The 23,579-nt window shown below is 40.1% G+C and overlaps 1 protein-coding gene and 1 pseudogene across 2 annotated transcripts; one reads left to right on the forward strand and one right to left on the reverse strand.

The window, feature by feature from the left end:
- The window catches only part of LOC148216287 (uncharacterized), a 204,121-nt pseudogene that overhangs the window by 114,064 nt on the left and 66,478 nt on the right, over nt 1–23,579 (forward strand).
- COPZ1 (coat protein complex I subunit zeta 1) lies at nt 49–19,998 on the reverse strand. Of its 2 annotated transcripts, XM_007421319.4 has the most exons (9): nt 19,852–19,998; nt 7,665–7,733; nt 6,826–6,907; nt 5,078–5,169; nt 4,579–4,634; nt 3,914–3,991; nt 3,631–3,682; nt 3,236–3,274; nt 49–2,649 (listed from the first exon to the last, which is right to left on the reverse strand). In XM_007421319.4, exons 1-9 carry the CDS (start codon nt 19,867–19,869, stop codon nt 2,602–2,604), a joined length of 534 nt encoding a protein of 177 aa, XP_007421381.1. In that variant the 5' UTR covers nt 19,870–19,998; the 3' UTR covers nt 49–2,601. The 2 variants fall into 2 exon arrangements, with proteins under 2 accessions (XP_007421381.1, XP_087994131.1); XM_088138005.1 differs by lacking the exon at nt 3,914–3,991.

The raw sequence follows: 23,579 nt of genomic DNA on the forward strand, positions 1-23,579 counted from the left end.
CATGACTTGTTAGTCCATGGCAGAATCAAGATTAAAATCAGGCAGCAATTTTCGGTATTAATCTGTTAATCACCATTCCACCAACTTTATAGAGGCAACGTATCAAGCTTCATTTTACACACAAGCAGGATAGGTTAATTTTAGTGTTGGTCCATGCTCTGTGATGAGTCCGGCATAGTGCATTAGGATACGGTGCAGTTAAGCAATCTTCTTTGGCTTTCTGAGCCACCATTCTGCATGCTGGCCCTAGTTGATCGAACTTGAGTTCTACTAAAAAGAAGCAGAATCTCACCCTAGTCCTGATTTCAGTAGTCTTAATCTGAATGCTTAAGGCTATTACATGCTTTGCTAATGTTTCTGCAGAACACAAAACTCTTGGAAGCCTTTATATCCTGATCTCACCCAACAGGATTTTAACACTAAGCCCTGCATGTTCCAGCTGCCAAAGATTAAAGAGGCGGGGAGGGGGGTGAGGAGGGGAAAGATAGGGATACGTTGACTGATACAGAAATGGGTACCTGGAATTTCTTGCTTCTATTGCAATTAATAACATATTAGGCCACATAAATACGCAAGAGGATAAATACTGTAAATTCTACATGGTGGAAGCAAGGATGGTTCACAAGGATAAAAAAGTATGGTGATGCATAGTCAATGGTGTTGGGGTAAATTAGACTGAGTTTGTTTTATTTTCTGTACTGTTTCTCTCCTTTTTTTCTGCACCTTGTATAACACTGCTTACCCCAAAATGGAATAGTGTGATGGGCTTGTATAATATGTCATAGAACTATTGTTTCCAAGTCATAGGTTTTATTCTGCACTGGTCAGAATTCCTTTGGAATATTGTGTCCATATTTTAAAAAAATTTCAGGTACAGAATGGGAGAAGATTGATTAGGGGAGTAAATGAAAGTCCTAGAAATGGTGACAAAATTGCACATGTGTATGGTCAGATGACTGAGAAGCAATATGATAAAATGCTTGTCTTGGGCATCTCTTACAATGCAAGGTTCTAGAGATTCCTGTCATGTCAGAATGCACCCACAATCAATCTGTGGACAAGTCCCTTCTACCTTTTGTTAGGTAAGTCTATGAGCACTAGTTGGCTAAATTTTTAAGGAAGAAGAACTCTCCTTCTCTTGAGATTAAACAGAGGACTTTGCTTTTGTTGTTTTGAAATTTCTCCTGGAAACAGCACCTGGTTGTGGGGAAGAAAGGAATCAAAGCCCACTCTCTGGTTGTGGAGTAAAACTTTCCAGAATGCAGGAAGGGCTTTGACACATCAAGTGAGGTGCAGAGAGTAACTCAATAAATTTTATATGTGCTAAAGGCAAGTACTGTACTCAATTTTCTTCAAAGTTCATTATTTTTCAAGGCCTAACCATCAACCTAGGTAGACCTCCCCTTTATTCCTTCATTCATACTCCTTGATTTGAAGCCTAATACCCATCTGTATTTTTCTCTGCTGTTGGAGGTGGTCAATAAACTCAATACTATTTTAAACAGATATTTTGGTACCAATTCATAATTTGGGGGATTGTAATCTTCTAACATGCTCTGGAGGCACTGGCCAATCCACAGTGACAACCAGATGCTGGTCTTAGGACGTCCCTGTCTTTTTCCAATCAGCAGAAAGGAAAGGCATCCTCCTTCTTTTGGCCTTGGTCCTATAACTGTGGTTGAGGGGAGGAAGAGAAAGTGGTGGCAGCAAATAACAGCTGAAAACCGTAACTGCTCCATCATCCCAGGCTGTCCTAGATGGTGGGATAGCCCCAGTGGTAGGGAAAGAGACTCTTTACATATCTGAATGAAGGAGTTGCTCTTACTCTAAAGAGTAGGTATGTATCTAATTAAGCTTAAATTATAGAAGAATGGATTGTGGCTGAGCATTAAGAGAAACTGGATGATGGGAAAATAATGGAACTAATTATCACGCAACCTTGATTGGAGGTCTTGGCTTGATGGCTGGAGACTGTGCCGCAATGCGCTTACGGGGTACTGGTTTGCTGAAGCATGATCTAGATTAGCTTTACAGAGAAATGGACTAGACCGCCAATGAGACCACTTCCAACTCTGAAATTCTCTGGAGGAAGATTCCAATCAATTAATAAGCTTATGGCTGGCCACTACTGGATAGTGGAAGACAAGCTGTTAGGAAATGACTTCCAGCTCCCATATCACTACTGCATGCCTATAAAGAGCAAAGTGACCCAATGGGATGGCAACGTTGGTTAACATGCTTCTCTTCTATCCTAGTGGTAATACTAGAAAGAAACTGGACAAGGTCAGGATACAAGAGGAAAAATATCTTATAAATAACTGTATTTCTGGATTACAGAGGGAAGAGAGACTGCAGGGAGACTAATATCTAAAATGAACTGAGTTGATCTGTCCTTGAAATATGATGCATCCATGACAATAACCCTGATTAGTGCTTCCCCATGCAACAGCACTAATAATCAACAGGAGGGCAATGAGACTTGCAAAGAGCTAGAGATCTGTCAAAAATGGTGGTCATGTTATAATTTGGTCAGTGCAAGACAAACAGGTAGGAGGGTCAACTGGGGCCAGCAGGTCAATGGAGCAGATCCCACATGGTTCTTCATCGCAGCAGGGACCACTTAATCTGTTCCTTTGCTGACTGCAGTACCTGAAAAGAGAAGAAGGGTAAAAATTGATAGTCAGCTGGATTTCTTGCACAACTATCCACTCACATAACTCTTTTTCAGAAAAATCTCAGAAGAGGAGTTCATTGCACAGACACATTAAAGCTAAAAAAGGGAAATCCAGTATCATGCACATCCAGGGCAAATGCAAATCCTGGGCCCTAAATAAAATAGGGAGAGGGGTTTCCACTTTTTTGAAGCCATAACCGACTGATGGAAATCCTTTGTGGGGTTTCAAATTTTGTAAATGTATTTCCAAGCTATAACAACCTTGCTCATCCCAGAGTGGAAGAGCATCAGACTGAAGAAAGCTATTCAATAGGTCTAAAAATGCAAAGTTTGGAGTATTGTTTTTCAAATGAAAGCTAAGATTAATAGTGCATTCACTTCTGCATCATGCTTCATAATCCACATTTTGGGTACTAGAAGCCCAGCTGCTTCTATCAATGTCTTCAGGTATAACCTCAAGAAAGCTTCACTGGGAGGAAGGGACAAGGACAGCGAGATACATGGAAATAGGATACCAAGCAAAATGTAAAATACTAGACAAAATCTGACCAGAAGACATACCTGTGAGACTGTCTGTTCTGTGAGAGGGACATCCTCCCCCTAAAATAGGGAAGAAGAAAATATGTTTGGTGGGATGCAGAATATCCCATTGATCTTTCTGAAAAATAGATCTACTGGACTCTTTCCTACTTTTGCGTTCCCAAATCAGGGACTACAGTTTGCCACTTAGCCCAATCACTTATCAAGAGTGCGTCCTTTCTCTCCCCTTGCCCCCACAACATCACAGCCCACATGCAGACAATCCCAGACATAGATATGGAATTGTGGCGTCCTTTCATGTGCTGCAAATACAAGCTAAACAACAACTGTCTCTGCCCCTCAGCCAATCAGGTCAGAAAGCTCCTGCCTGTCAGACCGGCTGCCAAGGAAGAAGAGGCCAGATAAGGCTCACTTACACGTACAGCAACCCTGTGTAGCACCTGCTGGGGATCACTCTCTAGAATCACCCTGTAAGAGATAAAGAAATCATTGCTCACCAAATGGGACCACATTCCCTGGTAGCTTTTGGGAGGGGAGGGGTAGCAAGAGTAACAAAGGATGATACTTCCCAAAACAACACAAGGAATTTTTTACCATCAAGAATGAATATTTTATCTGCAGAGAGAGAGATGCGCTAGATCCATACACAAGTAAACCCAAATTTGAGCATGATCAGATTTCTAAAGACGTTGGACTCACCCCCCATCCACAATTTCATCCACTGCCAGGAAAAGGCCTTCCATGCTCTCTAGGAGAGCTCGCTTCTCCACATTCTTTCTGCAAGAGACACCAAATGCTACTGAGCGTGGAGCTAGGGAACTGTGTACCCACCTTAGCCTCTAAAGCCTCCAAAGCACAGGACCTGGTTGAAAACTGACATCCCAAGCACACACACCCTTTCCTTTACTTTAGCATGGTGTTTCCCAACCAGCGATATGGGTACCACTAGAGGCAAACAAATTATCTAGATGGCATGCAACTCTCCCCACCCCAAAATGGGAAAAGGCTTACAAGACAGAGGAAAAGCAGAGTAGGAGGGCAGAGTAGCCGGTGTCCCGTTGAGTATGCTGAGGCAAAGGGAACTAAGTATCTCTGGATGAAGCAACCAGTAGCCTGAAGCCTCTGCTTTCCTAGCCTCTGAAAACCCCATATGGGGTTTTCTCAATTCTCAAACCCACAAGTCCACAGATTAATTTGGCCTCCAAATTATTAATACAAGTAACATGAATACATTTGAGAGGTTTATCTAACCGAAATCGGGTTATTTCTGAGAACAAAAATCAGTCCTCTCCAATGAGTACCCCTTAGACGTCTTGCACGTCAGCTCCCATATACTCAGCCATAGCCAATAAGGAGACTCTTACCGCAACATCTGACTGAGGGAGTCAAAGAGGCAGTTGAGCACAGCCATTAGCATCAGCTGCAAAAGAAAAGCACATCTACATGATCAACATACGTGCATTCACACAATGCCCACACAATGAGCCAAAGGCAACATTCATTCTGGAATATTTGGAGGTTTTTCCAGAAGAGATTGAAGTTTTGCCACAAGTCACTAGGGATCAAAGAAGGGCACAGTGAGCCAGAATTGTGTATCTGCGCGTGCACCATTGGTCCTTTCTCTTAAGTATATGTGAGGTTCTCAGCTTAAGAAGGGATAGAGGGGGCAATGATTCAATCTCGCCACAGCATTCTGTCAAAGGTCAACAGCATGTTTGCAGTCAGATTTCACACAATGTAAGGTATGAGGATACCATCATGTAACAATGATGGCAACCATGTTTTCTTCATATGGAAGGCAGGAAAGTTGAAACTAGATGTGCTACTGCAGACAGCTGCTTTGCTGAACCTGGAATAACATACCTCATTTTCATAGGAGCTGCCGATAACATAAAAATACAAGTCAATGCTGCTCTTGTAAACAACAGTCAGGCCTTCTAAGAGGGCAATCTCACCTGGAACAACAGTGGAGGGAGGTAGACAAACACAACTAAATTATATTTCCAGTCTTGAATAACGGTAATATTCTGATACAGTACAGCCACCCTTCATCTTCAACAGCTGCTTTTGAAGAAAATGTTGCCCCAGAGTTAATGCAGACTTTTGGGAGGGTCCACACTACTGTGGAAACAACTACCTCTTGCTTAAAAAAACGTTTAAACTGGACTGCTGTAATATACTATCAGTACTTACATTCATGCCAATTTGCAATCAATGTTACACAAAGCAGTTATGTGCTACAGGGTGCAGCATGAACCCATATTCCTGCATTAGCTCACATGGACAAAGGTGTAGAGAAGTGCTTCTCAGGAAGCAGGAAACCTGAAAGGAGTATCTTCTTACAGTCATGTAACCCCTGGATGAGTGTTTGATACTATGCAGTAGGAGGGTGCATCAAAAAAGAAAATTTATTCCAAAACTGAACCTTGAACATTTTGGTTGTTTTCACTCAATACAAAATCCAGAGGGGTTTTAGGGGGCAAGCAGGGCAATGCTGGTGGGCCTTACTTCTCTCTACCCTTCTCCTGTGTGGCCTGTGCGTGAGCCTGTACATCTGTCTTCCTTCCTTCGCCTACCTCCACTTAGTTGCTGGTATGCACCAATGCCACGGCTTAGCCATTCTCCCACTCCCAAAACATTTCTTCCCAGAACCTGCATGCTTCAGATTCATGCCTGGATCAAACACACATACTTTGATCCAGATACAGACCACTCAAAATTGGCTATTCTGCGCACAAAACAATTCTTGCCCAGAACATTTTTCATATCCATACTTTGCAGTAAGCCAGAGGATATTTAATCCAATCTGAATCCCATTTTGCAATGGAAGCTGGGTGGACATCTTGGCAAAAGATTTTATGTCTGCTTTTAATTTCAGCCAAGGTTTATACTCAAATGGTAGGTAGGGCCAGGAGAAATTTAACCAATAAAACAGGCCAAAACATTATTTAAGGCTTTCTCCAAAATAATGTTACTTATGAAAACTGTAGAATCATAGAATTCAAAGGAGCCATTTCAACCTGAGTCCTAGATGCTCTAAGCATATACCAAAATTAAAGCATCTACAGGAGATGGCTGTCTAGTATCCATCTGAATGTGTCCAGTGAAGGGGAATCCACCACTTCTTTGAGTAAACTGGTTCTACTGTGAAACTGTTTTTACTATTTGGACATTATCCAGACATTCAATCCAAATGTGCTTTCTGTAACAAGTCCATTACTCTGTCTTGCCCTCTGGGACAATGGAGAGGACATCTTCACCTTCTTCTGGGTCACTCGCTTTCCAGAACTTAAAGAACACTAATATCTTTTCCCTTACACTCAGTTTTTCACAACCAAACATTCCCAGTCTTCTCAATTTCTTCTCCTAAGAGATCTACATGGACTGTTCACCCTTAATGTAGAAGTTAAGCAGGCTTCTCCTAAAAATGAAATGTAAGTTAAAAATAACCTGAGAATTTTTTTAAAAACCACATTCTTAAAATGTTCTTAAAACTTTCTTGTACCTATTGATTCTGTTTTTTCCCACTGGTATAGATCTGGTCTTTGGAATGAATTAACATATTAACAAATATTGGAAAATAATTAAATCATGCTCCATGGAAAACTTACTATCTGTCCGGTGGGTCTTACTGAAAATATTCTTCTCAAAAGCTTTCTGCTCCTTGACTGTGGGGTAGGTGTCGTCGTAATACTAGTAGGGGAAAAGAAAGGCTGATTAGCTAAGAGACAAGGAAAGAAAACAAGTGACCAGGTTCAAGTGAGACTTACAATCATGCTAAAGGTAACATCATGTACTAAAATCAGGAACAGAGGAACTATTATCCTACAAAATTTGGTTAGACAACAATTTCTAGGAACCATGCTGTTTGGGAGTAATGCAAGTTATGAACTCAAGAACACTGAGAGGGTCACTGACTCCTCATATCTCACTTAACTGCACAGTCTGCCACATCTATAAGGCTTGGAAAGGTATCTAAGTTTATTTTCCATCATAATAAATTTGATAGGCACCTCCCTGTTTCCTACAGATGGGGAACTGAGGCAGACCCAAAGCATCTGAGTATGGGTAGGGGAAAGTTGAGCCAAGATCTCATAAATTCTCCAACAAAATCAAATGTAGCTGTAGGCTATGGTGTGGGAAAGACATTACCTTGGTCCTTCAAGATAGCAGATCAAAAAAAGGCATGATAGTTCCATGAAGGAAAAGGAACATTTCTATACTAGAACTTTTTTAATAGATTCTGATTTGGGGAATGGGGAAGCACTGCAGGCAAACCCTGCAATTAGAAATACCATCTGGAGAAATCCAACAGCATTCATTCTATATGAGCCACAGAATCTATAAGAACACCCTAAAGTTTCCTAAAGGCAGTTTCTACCACTTGTCCAAGCTTGGGTTCTTCTAAGAACTTTGAATTTTTCTATTCTTTACAGGCACCACAACTTACCTTAGCAAAAAGACGGTCTCCATCATTGTCTAAAATCAGAATGGCTTTCACTGTGTAGAGAGATGGTTCCTGAAAAAAAAAAAGACACACATTCACTGTTCCATTCAATTAACACCAAGTGCAACTCATTTTAACCAGAGTGCGATGTAGAGATGTATAGCATCATCATCATAGTTGCCACACTGAACAACACTATGTAGATGCTGAGGTGAAATGAAATCTACATTCTGTGCCAAATTTTATTCAGCTGTTGTAATAGCAGTGAATTAAACAAATTAAACCATAGGAAGGGACCATGAAACTCCCCCACTGACCACTGTGGGTCCTATACAACTATATTCTAATTTCCAAGGTTTATAGTTCTACCTATATGTTTTCAAGCTTCACTTCACTTCACACAGTCCTTCACAAGGACTAGAAACTTCATTTCTTTTTCTCGAAGAAGAAACCTGTGATTCTCAAGATGAAGAATTGTCGGAGATCAAATGCCATTTTTGTCTGGTACCATTTTAAAATGTGAAGAACACAAACAGCTCTACTGACGAAGTAAATAAAGAGAACAGCCAAAAACATGCCAGGAATATCAAGATCTGTCATTTCAGGTCTGCACAGTTGTGGCCTATTCAGTCTACCACAGTCACTTGACCAGTTCCGGCAGCCCATTCAGTAAGAGTTGCTGGGAGTTGGGCAGCATATCAATTTAAATAACACCACCACCACCACCAGGTCCTTGGGAAGAACTCGATGGGCGGATAAAAATGCCAAATCCAGCCTAAACATCTGGCTGACTGTGCAACCCATCATCATCATCATTGTCGTTGTCATCCTGGTTTTTTCCCCTCTGCCTTTACAGGACCCAACAAATGGGTTTGGCCTTGTCAAGTACCTGGCAAGTCACGAGAGATGATAATATGTCAAGCTTGGGATATATCACCATGGAGAATGAATTGGTTTATGCAGGCCTGAACTTCTGAATGCTTGTCCAAAGTGGCCCACCACATCAGCAGATTCAAAGCAGTACAAAGGAATGGCTTCTTTTAGAGCTGGAAAATTAGGAAGTCACTATATCCCTGCCTTCTGTTTCTCCTTCCTTTTGAAACAAGAATGTTTTCACAGTGAATCAAGGCACCTTCACACTCAGTCCCATCAGTATGGAAATTGCTTCCATGCAGCACAACCCCATGCCACAGGTGAATATATGATCGCAAAGGCAAGAGTAACTATTTGGGTCTTTCCCATCCCTTGCTGCCAGTTGTGGTAATGAATGTCTGGGAAGGACCATGTGACTGGCACCCCATATCACACACAGGCATGTACCCTTGCAGCATGAGATTCCACCACAACGAAAATGGAGACAAAGTATGCAAAACTCCAACAAACACTGTCATCCTCCCCACTCCCCCCACCAGTGAAAATCACAATGGTGAGAACCACATTTCATTTCAATTTCCAACACAAAACACACATTTTTTCTGTTCCAGACTTCCCCAACCTGGGCAACCTCCATATATATGAATTTTAACTCTCAGCCATGGCCATGCTACTGGGAAATTTTGGCAGTTTAAATGCACAGATCTAAGGGTTTCTTGGTTGGGAAAATTGATCTACCCCAGTTGAACATGGGATAGCAGTATCCCAGCAGGATATCCTCTTTTACATGCCTTTGAAAGAGGTACCATAGAATGTAGGACAACTTCATTGGTCCCACACTCTAGAGTTTGTAAGATGGAAAGTCTAGGCTAGGAAGGGCAAAGTTTATGACACATTACACCTGTGCAAATCTAATGGAGATTGTAATGTAAGGAATTATGTAAAGACTATCTCAAAAACTTGCTGTTGCCATCAAGACACCAATCCAGAACATCCTTAATGTATTATATCCTTGTATTACATTCTGCAAGGCAATACATTTCATTGTTGGAGAAAGACCATTTGTACACTCTTACATATAACCATTTGGCAAGCCATCCTGATATACTCAAAATGCCCTGATTGACACAATTCCTGCTGGATCCCATATTTTGCCTCTTATCACCAGAGGGAGCCCCAAGACTGTGGCATAATCTTCATGAAAGGAACCTAAAGAGGTATAAGACACTACAATTAAAAGTACAGGCTGGTCTTGCATAAATAGAGTGCAGTATCATGTATACATCCTTCCCATATCAACTTTTGGGGATTTTTGCCCACTAAACCATCTATCCTGAACTGGATTTTATACCAGGGATAGACCTACTGTCCCTCCCTCCCTCCCTCAAGCAGGGGCAGAGAATCTCCTAACAGTTGCAAAGAGGAGAGGATTTCAGCTGTATCAGCAAAAAATTTTTTTTTTAAAAAAACACCTTTAATAAGTTCTTGGGGCCTGAGCCTTTTTTATTTTTATGAGAGAAGACAGACTTATAAATTTTGCAGACTGTGACTAAAAACAAGTGAAGGCACCACTCTATACTCAACAGCAGAGCTATGACCAGTTATAGCTCCGTAAGTCAATACAGTATGCAACATGTAAGATTCCAGCCCAACCCTGACATACAAAGTCAAAATTATGGGAAACATGGACCATTTTCCTGTCATGTTTAGAGCTCAATGAGATATTCCAGCAGGATTCAAATAGGAGAACTGTAGCTACATGGTGGAGCACATCCTTTGCATAAAGAAGAACTCAGACAAAGTTCCTAGTGTGTTTCAAGGTAGGCTTAAGAAAAATCCTGTCTGTAATTCTCTAACTAAGCCAGTTACATCAACAATCAGGTCTGGCATAAGGCAGCTTCCCATGCCCCTAATAGCCTTTTGAGGTGAGGCCAGAGAGAGAAAGGGCCAGAAGAGACCCAATTCTTCCCTGCTGGATGCTGAAAAGCTCTCGAGACAAAGTTCTGTGATGCACTGACTTCCATGTAGCCACAGTCAAAGTGTATAACAGAACTTCACCTCAAGCGCTGTAACAGGTCCTCTCTGGAAGCAGAAGACCATCTATGGAGCAGACCTGCACACAGATGTGTTAACCTTGACACAGAGTTTAAGCCTGATTCCTCATCCTGAGCCTCTGTCCTACTGATATGGATCAAGGCCAAGGCAGCATGGAGCATGCTTTTTGAAACAAGGATTCCTGACAACTATGGAAGTGGGCAGCACTTTGTTCTTCTTAAGATTAAGCCTGAAACCATCACAAACCAAAGTCTGGCACCTAAAATTTAAACAAGTGATAACCAAGTTTCTTGCAAACAATACTCTTTTGCAGAGCAACCTGTCTGTATTTCATGCAATTCCATAACAAACTGAGTATTATCCCTGGTACTACAGTCTCCAGCAGTTCTCTGCTTATGGAGGACCCAGATTTGTTACTAGACACTCCATCCTAATTCTACTGAAGAACCAGAATCTAGAATTGTTACAAGGGAAATGGGGCTGGGAATACTCAACACTTCTCAATGCAGTGGCGTTTATATTCTGGGGAATTCTGTGATTTCTGCAATTATTGAGGATTCTTAGATCAGAAGACCAATAAATCAGGCCAGCCAAATTTGAATGACTTACCACTACATGTATATTATGTGGTTCCAAACTTTATTTTCAAGTCATGCAAAGCAGTGTTGAAAACAGACTTGATAAGCTAACTCCTTACACTGATTGAATACACTCTCTTACAAGATTTGCCAGAATAATTTGCTATAAAAAAGGTGATCCATGACTGGGATTGCAAGGGTTTTCTAGCAGTCAAACCATTTGGAGGGAAACATGAAGATAAAAAGCTTGAAAACCACTGGTTTCTCTCACTGCCAAGAAACTGGCAGAGAAATTGCCAAGTTCCATAGGAAGGTGGAGAAAAAAGCTTCAGGATTCCCTTGTGGCTCATTCACTATCAGATAGAAAATGAACATCAACAGACAAATTCAAATGTTTTTCCAACTCTCTTCATTCCCATACACCCACATAAATTCATCTCAGAAATGTAAGAGGCAGAGGTATTATGGGAATTTTCCTCCCTTTCTATAATATTTCACTTCCTATCAGATTAATGTGTATAGATAATGTGAGAGATCCCTGTTTTACATCAAGATGGAGCATCTGAACTCTGCACTGAAGCCCTTGGAAACCGCAAGCACAACAGTATAATATCTAAAGCTATGCAACTAATGACTGATATAAATATATTACGGAAATATTCAGATACCTGATCTAATCCAGACTGAAGGATGCCACAGATATGGACAAACGACTAGGACTCACACTTGTTTTACTTCCAGGAAGAGAAAAAGAGATGGTTACCATATATGTATCAGAGTAGAATTTATACATCTCTTTAGCAGAGAGACCAGTTTATACTGGAGAGAAAGCAATTAAACAAAGTTTAAATCTATAATGAACGCTAACTAGAAGGCCAGAAGTGACATAAATTTCTCTCTGGAGCCTTCCAGTTCAAGCCAAAGGCTGCCTTGAGCAATCAACCATTAGAACAAGACGTTAAGAGTTACTGCACAGTTTATTCTGATCATTTAATTCTGAAGTTTCAATAAATTAAAGTTCAGTCAATTAAACTAGGTGTGCAGTGGCCCAGATGGTCAGGCGATAGCAGCAGCATTGCTATAAAGGTTTTACAGCTGCCAGGACCCTGAGGAAGAAGAGTGTTTGGAAAAGGAGACAAGGTGGGAAGAAATATGTGTGTGCTTGTTTTATTTGCAAAAGATATTTGGAGAGCTGCATGGAGGAGGCAGAGCCATTTTCACTGCAGCCCGCAGAAGGCCAATATAGCCCACATGCAAGGGAACCTCTTCTGGAAAGATGAGGAAATATATTGTTAGAATAAAATGTGTCCAAATCATACCACTCCCAAGTTAGGTAATCAGTGTGGAAAAAGTAGCACATGCTCAAAAACAAAATAAACTGCCTGCATTTTTTCCCCAATACTATCAATGCTGCAGTTCGTAAGAAACTCAAGAGTTAAATCTCTTCCTCTATAGATGATGTTTGGCCATAGATTCAGGAAAAGCCACATCCTGTCCTGTAATTCCCCGTGATATTCATACTCCTAGGTTTACTAAACCATCTTGGAGGTTATAGAATCCACCAGATTAGAGAAGTCTGCTTCCCGCTTTTGAAAATGTGAACAACTCACTTTGATAAACATTGGGGGGGGGGAGGGGTTGGGGTTGGGGAGTATTCACTGATGCAATAAGCCTTATAATCCAACCTCATGTGACTGATACTCAGAAATAACTCCTGCTGAGATCCATCTCATATGTATGGAATGTAGGTTTATAGCTTTATTAACTTTTGATATTATAAGATTGTTGCTTTATGTGTTTCTTATATTGGCTTGCCATACACTCTGATCTGCATTATTAGAAACAGAGGGTGGGGAGAATGACTACTTTTATTTTATTGATGAAATATATTCTATTATGTTCCTACTATCAATATTGCTCAAGGCAGCTAACAATATTGAAATAGATGATAAAATATAAAAAGTGACACTAAAAGTCAATCAGACACATATCTTCTTTAAAAAATGCAGCATACATCCATTAATCCATTAATCCCTCAGTGAACAGCTTAAAAGCCCACCACCTGAATGAATAAAAATGTATTTGCTTGTCAAAACAGAGACAAGAGATTTAGTTAAGCTGCTCTCTCTTGGCCAAGAGATTCAGATCTGTCACCCAGAAAGCCCCCTCTCATATTCCTACCAAACGTGCCTCAGGTGATGGTGTGATGCAAAAAAGGACTCTTCTGAATATCTTAAAACCCAGACAGCCTCTCAAAGGCAAGAAGATGATATTCCAGTCACTCTGATCCCAAGGTATACTGAGTGTGCCCTCAACAGTTAATGGAGCTAATCATAAGCACCTTGGTCAACAGTCCAGCACTGTAAACCAACTGAGGTTTCTGAACACTTTTTCTAAGCAATTCCATGTAGAGAGTGTAAGAGCCGCCCAATAAAGATGTAAAATACTATGTCACCATGGCTGGTATGGACCTTGCCAAACATGGATGCAGTTGGTATATTATCCTTAGCTGTGCCAACACAATTCTAGCCACCAAACCAAGTCCCCAGGGAGCGGTATTATTCTATCCAAGAAAGCTGTTCTGGCATGGTTAATGAAGTGATTCTTGACAATTCTCAAAAACTGTCCCACTCAGAACACATTACAACAGTTCAGTCAGGATGTAATTGAAGCACATTATCAATTTTACCTCCTTGCACACAGCACAAACATGTCTGAATATAGCCTAAGAGAGCTCTAAGGAGTCCATACTGTGGCCCCATTTTTACTAAGGTGTTCGATCAGGCTGTGCCTCTGCAGACTCAAACTGTGGGCCCCACACACATACAAAATCTCTCAGGATTTTTTTAAAGGCAGGTGCTGAGTTCAGGCAAAACATGTAATTTTTCTACCTGCAGTTTCTTTGTTGTCATTATCTCAAATAGATTGTATCAAGTCCAGCTAGAGATATAAAATACCTCAGTGAAAGATTCAGTTTAAGCTCCAGTATGAGTACAAGCAGTTTCCCACAGTTCCAAAATGAAGGCTAAGAATCATCTGCTTCCTACAATCTAGGTAAGATGGGATTTGAACCTGAATATCTTGGTTCAAATTCAACTCAATCCTGGATTGTATATGTAATTTTGGTAAACTGCTATTAAACTGTAAGCAATTGACTGTAAAATTAGAATAACAAAATACCCTCCTAATAGATTTACTGTGATATTGAATGGACTAAGGTCTTTAGCATGTAGCAGGCATATATAAAGACACAAGAATGACAGTTACAATCACAATACAGTAGTAAAAAGCAAATTCAAAATGGATTACCTGCAGGCAAGTTTAATTTCTCTGTGCATTGTTAAGAACATTAGAATGCTTTTCTTTCTCCAAGAACCATTGTTGGCAATATAAAAAATCTTTCCTATTTTAACCTCATGACAATCTACTGAGATCAGCTTATCTTGGAACCACAGACCTAGGATCACTGATGCGGCACCAGGTGCACCAGAAACAAATAAAAAGGTCAAAATCCCTATGCTATTTTGATTTTTTTCAACTCTTTTGTAACTTCTGGGGGGGGGAGACATCCATTTAATAAAATAATAAGTCACTTACTGAGCTACATAGCTAAAAGCATTATATCCCTCTACTACAACTGTTTAGAACTAAACTGAAGTATTGTCAGGAGCACAAATCCAGAATACTACTCAGCTAAACAAGTAGGAGAGCCTAGTAGCTGACCAGTATTGCCTTACCAAATCCTGAAGTCACTAAAGTACTGCACTTTAACGTTTAAAGCAGAGGTGCCCCACTTTTTCTTGGCTACATTACAAAAAGGAGTAGATGGGGCTACACCAGAAACTACCTGTGATTTCATGTCATTTATATTTAATTAAAATTAATTATACTTAGCATGATTACTCTCTAGTTATATATTTAATAATTTATCCTCAATAAATGAAGCTATTTTTTACAAGAGACTGTTCTTGTGCACCCTTTTTAATGCAGGTTCTTGAAATTTTGCTGGGCAAACATTTACAACCAAATCAGCCCACTTTTTTTCAAAGAAGTGCCAGCGTTGTTGGGTACCTGCAAAACCCCAAACCTTCAATGTATTTTCCTGTCTCAAACACTCCTCTTCTTTGCCCTTATTTCTGGATAATCCAGGAGAATCAGAGCTGGAAAGGGGCCATTAAGACCATCAAGCTGAATCTCCTGCTTGGTGCAGGAATCTAAATTAGAGCATCCCAGACATACAGCATGCACACAGTGAAGGAGAGCCCGCCAGTTTTCTGGGTAAGTGGTATCATTATCAATTGTTTTTACTCTTTGGAAGTTCTTTCCAACTTTCAATAGGAATCTGACTTTCTCCATCTTAAATCTATTATCCACTTTCTGCACTGAGGAATGAGAAAGGAGACTTCTTGTGCTTCTTCTATATATCATCCTTTTAAGCTATTTGAGGAGTGCTATCATATCTTTCCTGCCTGTCTTTTTTCAACATCCCCAGCTCCTTCAATCTTTTTCCATAGGCTGTAGCTTTTTGTCCCCTGATCATGCCCTTCTCAGATCCTGTTGAAACTGGGCACAGTACTTGAGGTGAGGTCTGACCAATGGAGAACAGAGCAGAACAATTCCTTCTGTGATTTGCAAATTAGGTTTTTGTTGACAGAGCCTAAAAAAGCATTTGCTTGCTTTGCAGGCACAACACATCGGTGGCTCATTTTCAGTTTGCAATCGATAATTATTTTAAAATCATGCAACTATTAAATGTACTTGCTTCTTTTAAATTGCAGTTACTTTCAGCCCCATTTCTTCAACCTATTGTGATTGTTTTGAATGTTATTTCTGTTCTCTAGGGCAAGGGTTCTCAACCTTTTTTTGCTCATGGCCCCCTTCTGAGCCTCATTTATCTCTGTGATCCCCTCATAGTCACTATTAAAGGTACTTTACTATCTGCACTGTTTATTAATCTGTATCATATACTGTAAACTGTAGTAATTTTCAATAATTATTCTGCTGAAATTAGCACAAAGAATGAGATATGAGGATTATGACAAATTGATTATATGTCTGGCAGTTAAGTTTGGGTGGTCCCCTCAGAAACTTACTGTGCCTCCTTAGAAATATGGCATGACACCATGAGGGACCAGATGGCTCAGGTTGAGAACCACTGTTCTAGAGCAGTATTTCTTAAACTTTTTGCTTTCAAGACCCCTCCCCAAATTATGGAGGACCCCAAAACAGCTTTTGTTTGTATGGTTTATATTTATCAAGAGTTACCGTATTAAAAATTAAAATTGATGCATTCATAGAATATTTATTTATTGAATCATGTAAAAATAACAATATTACACCCATTAGATATTAACATATTTTTCATTAAAAAGCCCTTTCTTTAACAAATAAAAAATATTGAGAAGAGTGACATTGTTTTAAATTTTTGCAACTATCTTCGATATCTGGCAAAAATTTTGATTTTAGCTATCCCAATCAATATTATTCCAACTGCATATCTGATTCCCTCCGTCTCTTAATCCAAATCATTAATGACGCTATTGAAGAATAATGAACCCAAAACTGATCCTTGGGGCCTCCCACTCAATCCCTCTTTCCAGTTTGAGGAGGAACCACTGATGAACATACTTTGATTTTCAAGCCATCTATATATCTACTTAAATGTCACATCATCCAGCTAACGCTTCAATAGTTTGCTTGCCAAAATAGGTACTGTACTTATAAGGAACACTAACCTCTGCATCTTGTCCTATGTGTTTCTCATAGAAAATCTCAATTGGACCCATGTGGCAAGGTAAACCAATGTTTGGCAATAATAAAGGAGAAAAGAATGCAAGATCGTTAAAAGCAGGTGACTCCCCAAACAAATCACCCCTGCCCAAAAGAACTCCCACTATCAGATTTCTTTTTTGCAAAACTACTTTTGTATTGACACTTATTGTCAATCTTACTACTGTATATTACTGTCATCCTAACATAAAGCAAGACAATCCACTATTTTACAAGTTCTACTAAGAGTTCTGCAGTAGAATTTCTGATTCCCTGCTGTTCAACAATAGCAGATAGAAGCACCTGCCTAGTTTTGAATGCTAAGGAGGATCAGGGTTGGCTAGTACTTGGATGGGAGACCTGCAAGCTACATTAGGAAATCAAAAAAACATCCAGAAGAAAGCAATGGAAAACTACTTCCATACTGCTACTAAGAATATTATAGGGTTATATCCATGAAGTCAACAGAAATCAAGCTTGGCTCAAAGGCATCTTTACCCACATCTAAATTACACTGCCAAGAGAAAGTACCACGAGTTCCAAGACAAATTCCTAGGCCTATCATTCTTTAATTCTGTGTCCTTTGCATTACTTTGAGGCATTGGCTGATGGATCTTTAGGTTTTCATTACCTTCTCAGATGCCTGAAGTCTACTAACCCTGCCTTAGAAAATTGTAACTGATGCCCCCTAAAAAGGAGACCTTCCCAACACTAGTGGTATTAGACCATAGGGATAAAATCTGATATTATAATTCACTACAAGCACAGTAGATAATAATAATAAAAAAGAGGTTGGGGTGCAGAAGAGTCAAAATTTGAAAATCATTCATAAAATTTAATGAAGTAGGCTGGTCATACTAGAAGCAGTTTCAAAATGTCGTTAAAGGCTGCAAATTATAAATTATTCCATCTATTATTATAATTTCTGCCATAATAAAAATATTTTTCTCTTCAGACTTCAAAATATATTTCAGCACCTATAAAATATCAAGCACCTCAGAGTGTTTTATTGATCTTGTATTTGTATTAATGGCATGTTATGTATTTGAAATGTGGCTGACTGACAAAGAGATGAATACATACAGGTTCTCCACTGTTCAGAATAAGGCCAACACCACAGGTTTGGGGACCTTATTGAGTACCTCAAGATTTCGACCCAAGCCTGCAAAACAATTTATAAAGCACAGAGATTCCAACTGAAAGTCACTCTCAGCAGGATATATTTCCAGAAGCTGTCAGTACTTCAAACCAGAAAATTGTGCTAAACAGGATTCCAAAATTTCAAATATAAGCATGTGAGATGCATATATGATTTCATAGTATCCCATGTTGTGCTACAATTGTAGATATTTAGCCAGCAGTCAGTGAACATTTATTGTTCCATGTTTTACAAGATATGTTCAGTGGAACAGTGGAATCATGGAAAATCAAATTTCACTATAACCTTTATGAAAACCGCAGATGTGAATAATATATGGGTTTACAATGTGCAATGCTAAGCATGTATACTTATAAATAAGTTATACTGATTTCAAATGAAACTTACTCTCAACAAGTACATTTAGAATTACTAGCTCAACCTCAGAAAGTATATTGTTGTCAGGTTTCTCATCAGTAATCTATCAATAGATGGTAACAGGAGGTGGAATTCTTTGTAAATTTGTGGTAGATCTACCAAGATGCTGGATTAGATGGAGTTTTGACTGGATTCAGAAGGGCTGTTATTTCTTTCTTATCTGTTTGACAGACTAGATTAACACTACCATTTGGTCCAATATAGATATGTTATGGAAAGAACTTCAGCAGGGAAAATTTTCCCATGGTTTATCTATATTTTTTATCTGTCTTGAAGCTGTTAGGAGGCTGAACTCTGGGGAGAGTTGGACATTTCAATTCGGAATTCATACTTAAATGGTCTTCCTATAATATCAAGGTACTCTCCAGATGCCCTCAAAGGTTTGGGGCAGAGATACACAACCTTTCATAGGACAAAGATTTCTTGGCTTTTAAAAGGTACGATGGGGCATGTGCTCCAAAATGGAAACTCGATCAGGCCAATGATTAAATCTTAAATTTAATTAATTAATTAAATCAATTAACTAGATATTAAGGCAATTAAGATGAATAAAATGCAGTGAATATGATTTGTGCCTTCTAGCACATTAAAAATTACAGTTTAGAGTGTCCTTGATTGCAGTGTGCATAAATCAAGTAAGTAAGTAAATAAATAAATGTGGCAGCACTTTTTGAAAGTGCTTTTTGTGCTTTGAGGGCCGGTTTAGACTCTTCCTGATTACCCTTTACTTATGGAATGAGCATTTCAGGAAGATAAGCTTTTTTTGGCATCAGAGCAAACCTTTATAAAAGTGTTATTTCGGCTTAATTTTAAAAATAAAATTGCATTTTATTTTTCTTCTTTAAGTACTACCAAACAATTCTGAGAAGACAACATTTCAGAATAGAAATATATATATATTTTAAATAAAGAAACAAAAGATCACTGAGTTGCATTGCCCAAGGAAGCTGCAGATCACTCTGCTATATCCGTTTATCTTGGTCCCCAGCAATGTTCAGACTTTTTACCCATTTTTTCCACTTTTTTGGGGGAAAAAAAAGGCTGAGGAACATCTGCTTTTTGCAGGGAGATCACTGAAGATACATGCCAGGGTTACACAGGCAGTGACCAATCTCTCCCTCAGCCTGCTGTCCCCTCTCCGCCATACGGACCGGCCCAGCCTCCCTGCGTCTCCTCAGGTAGCTGGGCCCGGACTCTCTCCTGAGGATCTCGAGCCAGGCCCAGAAGCACCCCAGCAGCAACAGAGTAGTTCCGCCCCGCCCACCTGCCCGTCTCCATGGTAACAGGCGCGCACCCCAGCAATTCTCCCTCTCCCCTCTCTTGCCCCTCCGGCTCCTACCAGGATCAGCGCCTCCATCTTGGTCGCCCCGGTGCCGACGTGGAGCAGCAGCCGCGGCTGCACAGCATTGGCTGGCTCCACGCCAATCTGTTTCTTAGACCACGCCTCCACCTTTCTAAGCAGCTGCTCATTGGTTAAGTCGCTTCTTCCTCGTCTAACCTGCGCATCCCGTTTTCCTACCTCCTTCAGCCAGGCAATCTTCTGCGAATTTCTAGCGTAAGGCGTCACGCCTTACTTTGAAGACCCTCCTCCGCCTGTGATTCGAAGATAAGGTTGTCGGTCACTTGCCAACTGATCGATGCCGAGGAAGACGGGGAACGGAGGAATGTGACTGTTTCCATGGTGAATGAGACAGCGGTTAGGCCGTTTCGGACCTGGATAATGATTGGCCAGATGCGATCACATGACCAGGAAGCGACTCTGTTCCTGCAAATGGGGAAGGAGAGTTTGTTGCGCTCTCAGGGAGGGATTTCTTGCTGGTTTTTTAACTGGGGGGGTTGTATGAAGGATTGTCACGAAGATTCAATGGAAGTATTTGGCATGATCCCGTTATTAGGATTACAGCTGTACTGGGACGTCTTGGAGGAATCAAACGGACAAGCACGCAAAGTGGAGATGGAGAAAGTTGTGTTGGTCGGCGGCAAAGCGACTTGTGGCATTTTAAAGGCGAACGCATTTATCATTTAGCATTCATCAGCTGGAACTTGCTTCCTAAAATCCGTGAAGTACGATCTGTGATTGATCACGCGCCTAATTTGGGGAGCGATGGCTGTAAACGGCGCGAGCAAAAGGAAATTGAAGGATGTCGCTCCGCAGAAATGCAGACATACAGCCCGGCGTGGCGTACTTCCCTTCAACATACGTTTTCACTGAGTTACACGATCTTAACTCCTAATTCAAGAGTGCATAGGATTGGGGTCTCAGTTAGAAAGTATCTACTGTAAAACAGAAACGACCAAACAAAATGCTGAGTCCAGAAAAAAAACAAAACGCTGCGTACAAATGATTCCTAAGAATAAGTGCCGTTTCTGCCTTGGGTAAAATCGACACTAACTTAGGGGCTAATTCATTTGCAAGGGATGCCAGATCTGAGCTGCAGGAATCTCGATGGCCACTAGATGGTAGCAAGGAACTAGACTTTTTGCTGTCTCCAGTGGTCATCCAGATTTTGCCAGCCTGGATTCATAGCCCTAATATTTGCCCCTCCCTTCAGTTTTGTTGTGGGAATTGTATATTCTTATATCTTTTCTCTGTTATATTTTGTTACATTTGATGGTATTACAACTTTTAAAAAGAAAAGCCTCTTCCCTTATTTTACTCAGGGCCATCTTGGATTTTAGAAAAGGACAAGCCTACCTTCCTATTTCTTCCCTCTTGTTCCTGTACCTTTGGATTTCCCTCCCTGCTTTTCCACCATTATTCCAATGCTTTCTCAGCATTACTGGAACTTCCTCCACTACTGAAGAAATTAAATCTCTTAAATGGAGGTCAGCTAAAATTGACATTTACCTGATGACAAGCATACGGTATTTAAAATTCTTCCTGTTTACGTTCCCCAAGATTTTTCAAAGTGCCTGTATCTCATTAAGTACTGTGAATCATATCTGTCTGTGTAAATTAATTACTGTTAATAGTTGAATCTCTTGACCGCTGTGTCTCATCAGGATGTTCCTTCTGTCATTGTTTCTATGATTTCGTCCCCTTTGTCCTATTGATTGAAAGTTTACCTATGTACAAGAAATGTATAAAAACCAATATCAATATGCTGTAGGGAGGAGAGTAGCAAGGCAGAGAGAGAAATGCCTATACTATATTCCTCCCAGTTCCAGAATTTAAAATAAAGTATTATTGCCTTTTGCCCTGTCTGCAAATGTTGCAAATTTCCTTGTTTCATTCTGATTTTTGTCCAACACTGGTGACATTTACCCTTTGCCCACAATGGTGAGCTGGGCTGAAAGGCACTTCTCAGAACATGGCTGAAAAGGTCATAACGTTCCAGCTGGTCCTTCATCTTCACTCTTTTGTAATATTTTCTGTCCAACTTCTAAGACAGACAAATCAGATGTATTTATTTGTGTTAGATTTATGTCCTGCCTTTTTCCAGGTGCCCATAGCATTCCAGTTCCCCCCCTCCACCACACTGTATGGTAGGCTGGGCTGGGAGAAAATGACTGACCCAAATTCACCTAGTAAGATCCCATGGCTGATGTTGGACGTATCTGCATTCTCCCAGCCCTAGTCCAACGTTTTATCCTCTACACTTCAGTGGCTCTCTTGCCTGATCAATAACAGTGAAGCCTTGGCAGATGATTTCAAGGAGCCATCGGAGAGCTCTGTGGCAGAAAGAATCACCAGAGGGCCAATTTTAATTTCAGAGGAAAGTCCCTCAAAAGTATATCTTCTGTTACACAATTACCTATTTATCATTGCTATAATTACTATGAAGGGGAAATTGTTATTGCTCAGCAATGTCTGAAGAATTGCAGCTGCCTACTCTTTTTCTCATAAGAGTTCTCACATGTCATGGCTATGTATGCTAAAAGAATGAAAAAGCACGAAACACTGACAAAAGGTTGGTCTGTTTTTCTGTGAGGGAGTTCCGTTGAAAAAAATCACAACAGAGATAAAAGGAGGAAATACATATCAGTGTTATATTTTATCCTTGCAAAAGTAGACTAGCGCTTCATCAAGCTTTTGCCTATATGCTGAAAATGATAAACTCTCTTCCTTTCCTTTTGCCATGCTGCTGCAGGTCCAGGACAAAGTTGGTAAACTGTCCATTTTACTTTTTTCCCCTCTTAAAATTAAAAGCTTAGTACATTTTTGCTTCCAAGAACTCTACAGCAACAGACTCTTCCAAAAGAGCTAATGATTGATTGTGAGAGAGGTGAAGTTGTACGTCATTAAATGCACAATTAGGCACATTCTATATGACATTTAGAGAAATGGATACAATAGGCAACTGCAGATGAAATAAAGCAAGACTCTTTGAAGATACCTACTGCATTAATTCTCATATTTATTATGGTATAGTTGCTAGGGAATTCAAAATTGCTACAACTAGCATTAAAGCTGAGAAGATACAACAATGCTTGAGCCTGTTGTGGGAACAAAGTGTGATGGAATTAAGGCTATGAGATCTGGGCTGACCCTCAATGGCAGCAAAGAGATGGAAACAACGCTAACTCTTTCCTGCCATCTAGTGAATGTCCAGATTTTTGCAGCCCACTGGTAGTTGCAGTGTAGTATGAACACTCAACCATGGATTTATGATTTAGAATGCTCTGTGAACCTGATCCATTGTGGCTTACTTAATAGACCATAGCATAACATGATCTATAAATTGGATTTCTCTGCTTGAGGTATTTGAGGAATTGACATTTTTCCACTGAACAGAGATGTTGAGAGAAAGGGAGGAGTCAGTGGGCAAATGCAAACCAGGATGTGTTTTTACCAACTGTATTGTATTGATATACCAGATTGCAAAATGCAAGAAGTTCAGAGGGTTGAATTGCACAATATATTAAAAAAAACAAGACTGTTTCTCCTACTTGAAACAACCATGATTTTGTTGGCGGTATTTCCCGTGCTTTCTACAGAAGGGAAAGACCAAGTGTTTGACATAACATCTCACCAAAATGTTGATCCAGCCAATGCTTAAAAGATTCTAATTGAAAGATCCAGGTATCTTAACAAAGATATGTAATCTTAGCTAGCTATTAGAAGAC

The sequence above is a fragment of the Python bivittatus genome, unplaced genomic scaffold (genome assembly GCF_059951505.1).
Source record: "Python bivittatus isolate LINGU-HERP-01145 unplaced genomic scaffold, Pbiv_v1 ctg000220_np1212, whole genome shotgun sequence".
In the NCBI taxonomy this organism is placed as follows: Eukaryota; Metazoa; Chordata; class Lepidosauria; order Squamata; family Pythonidae; genus Python; species Python bivittatus.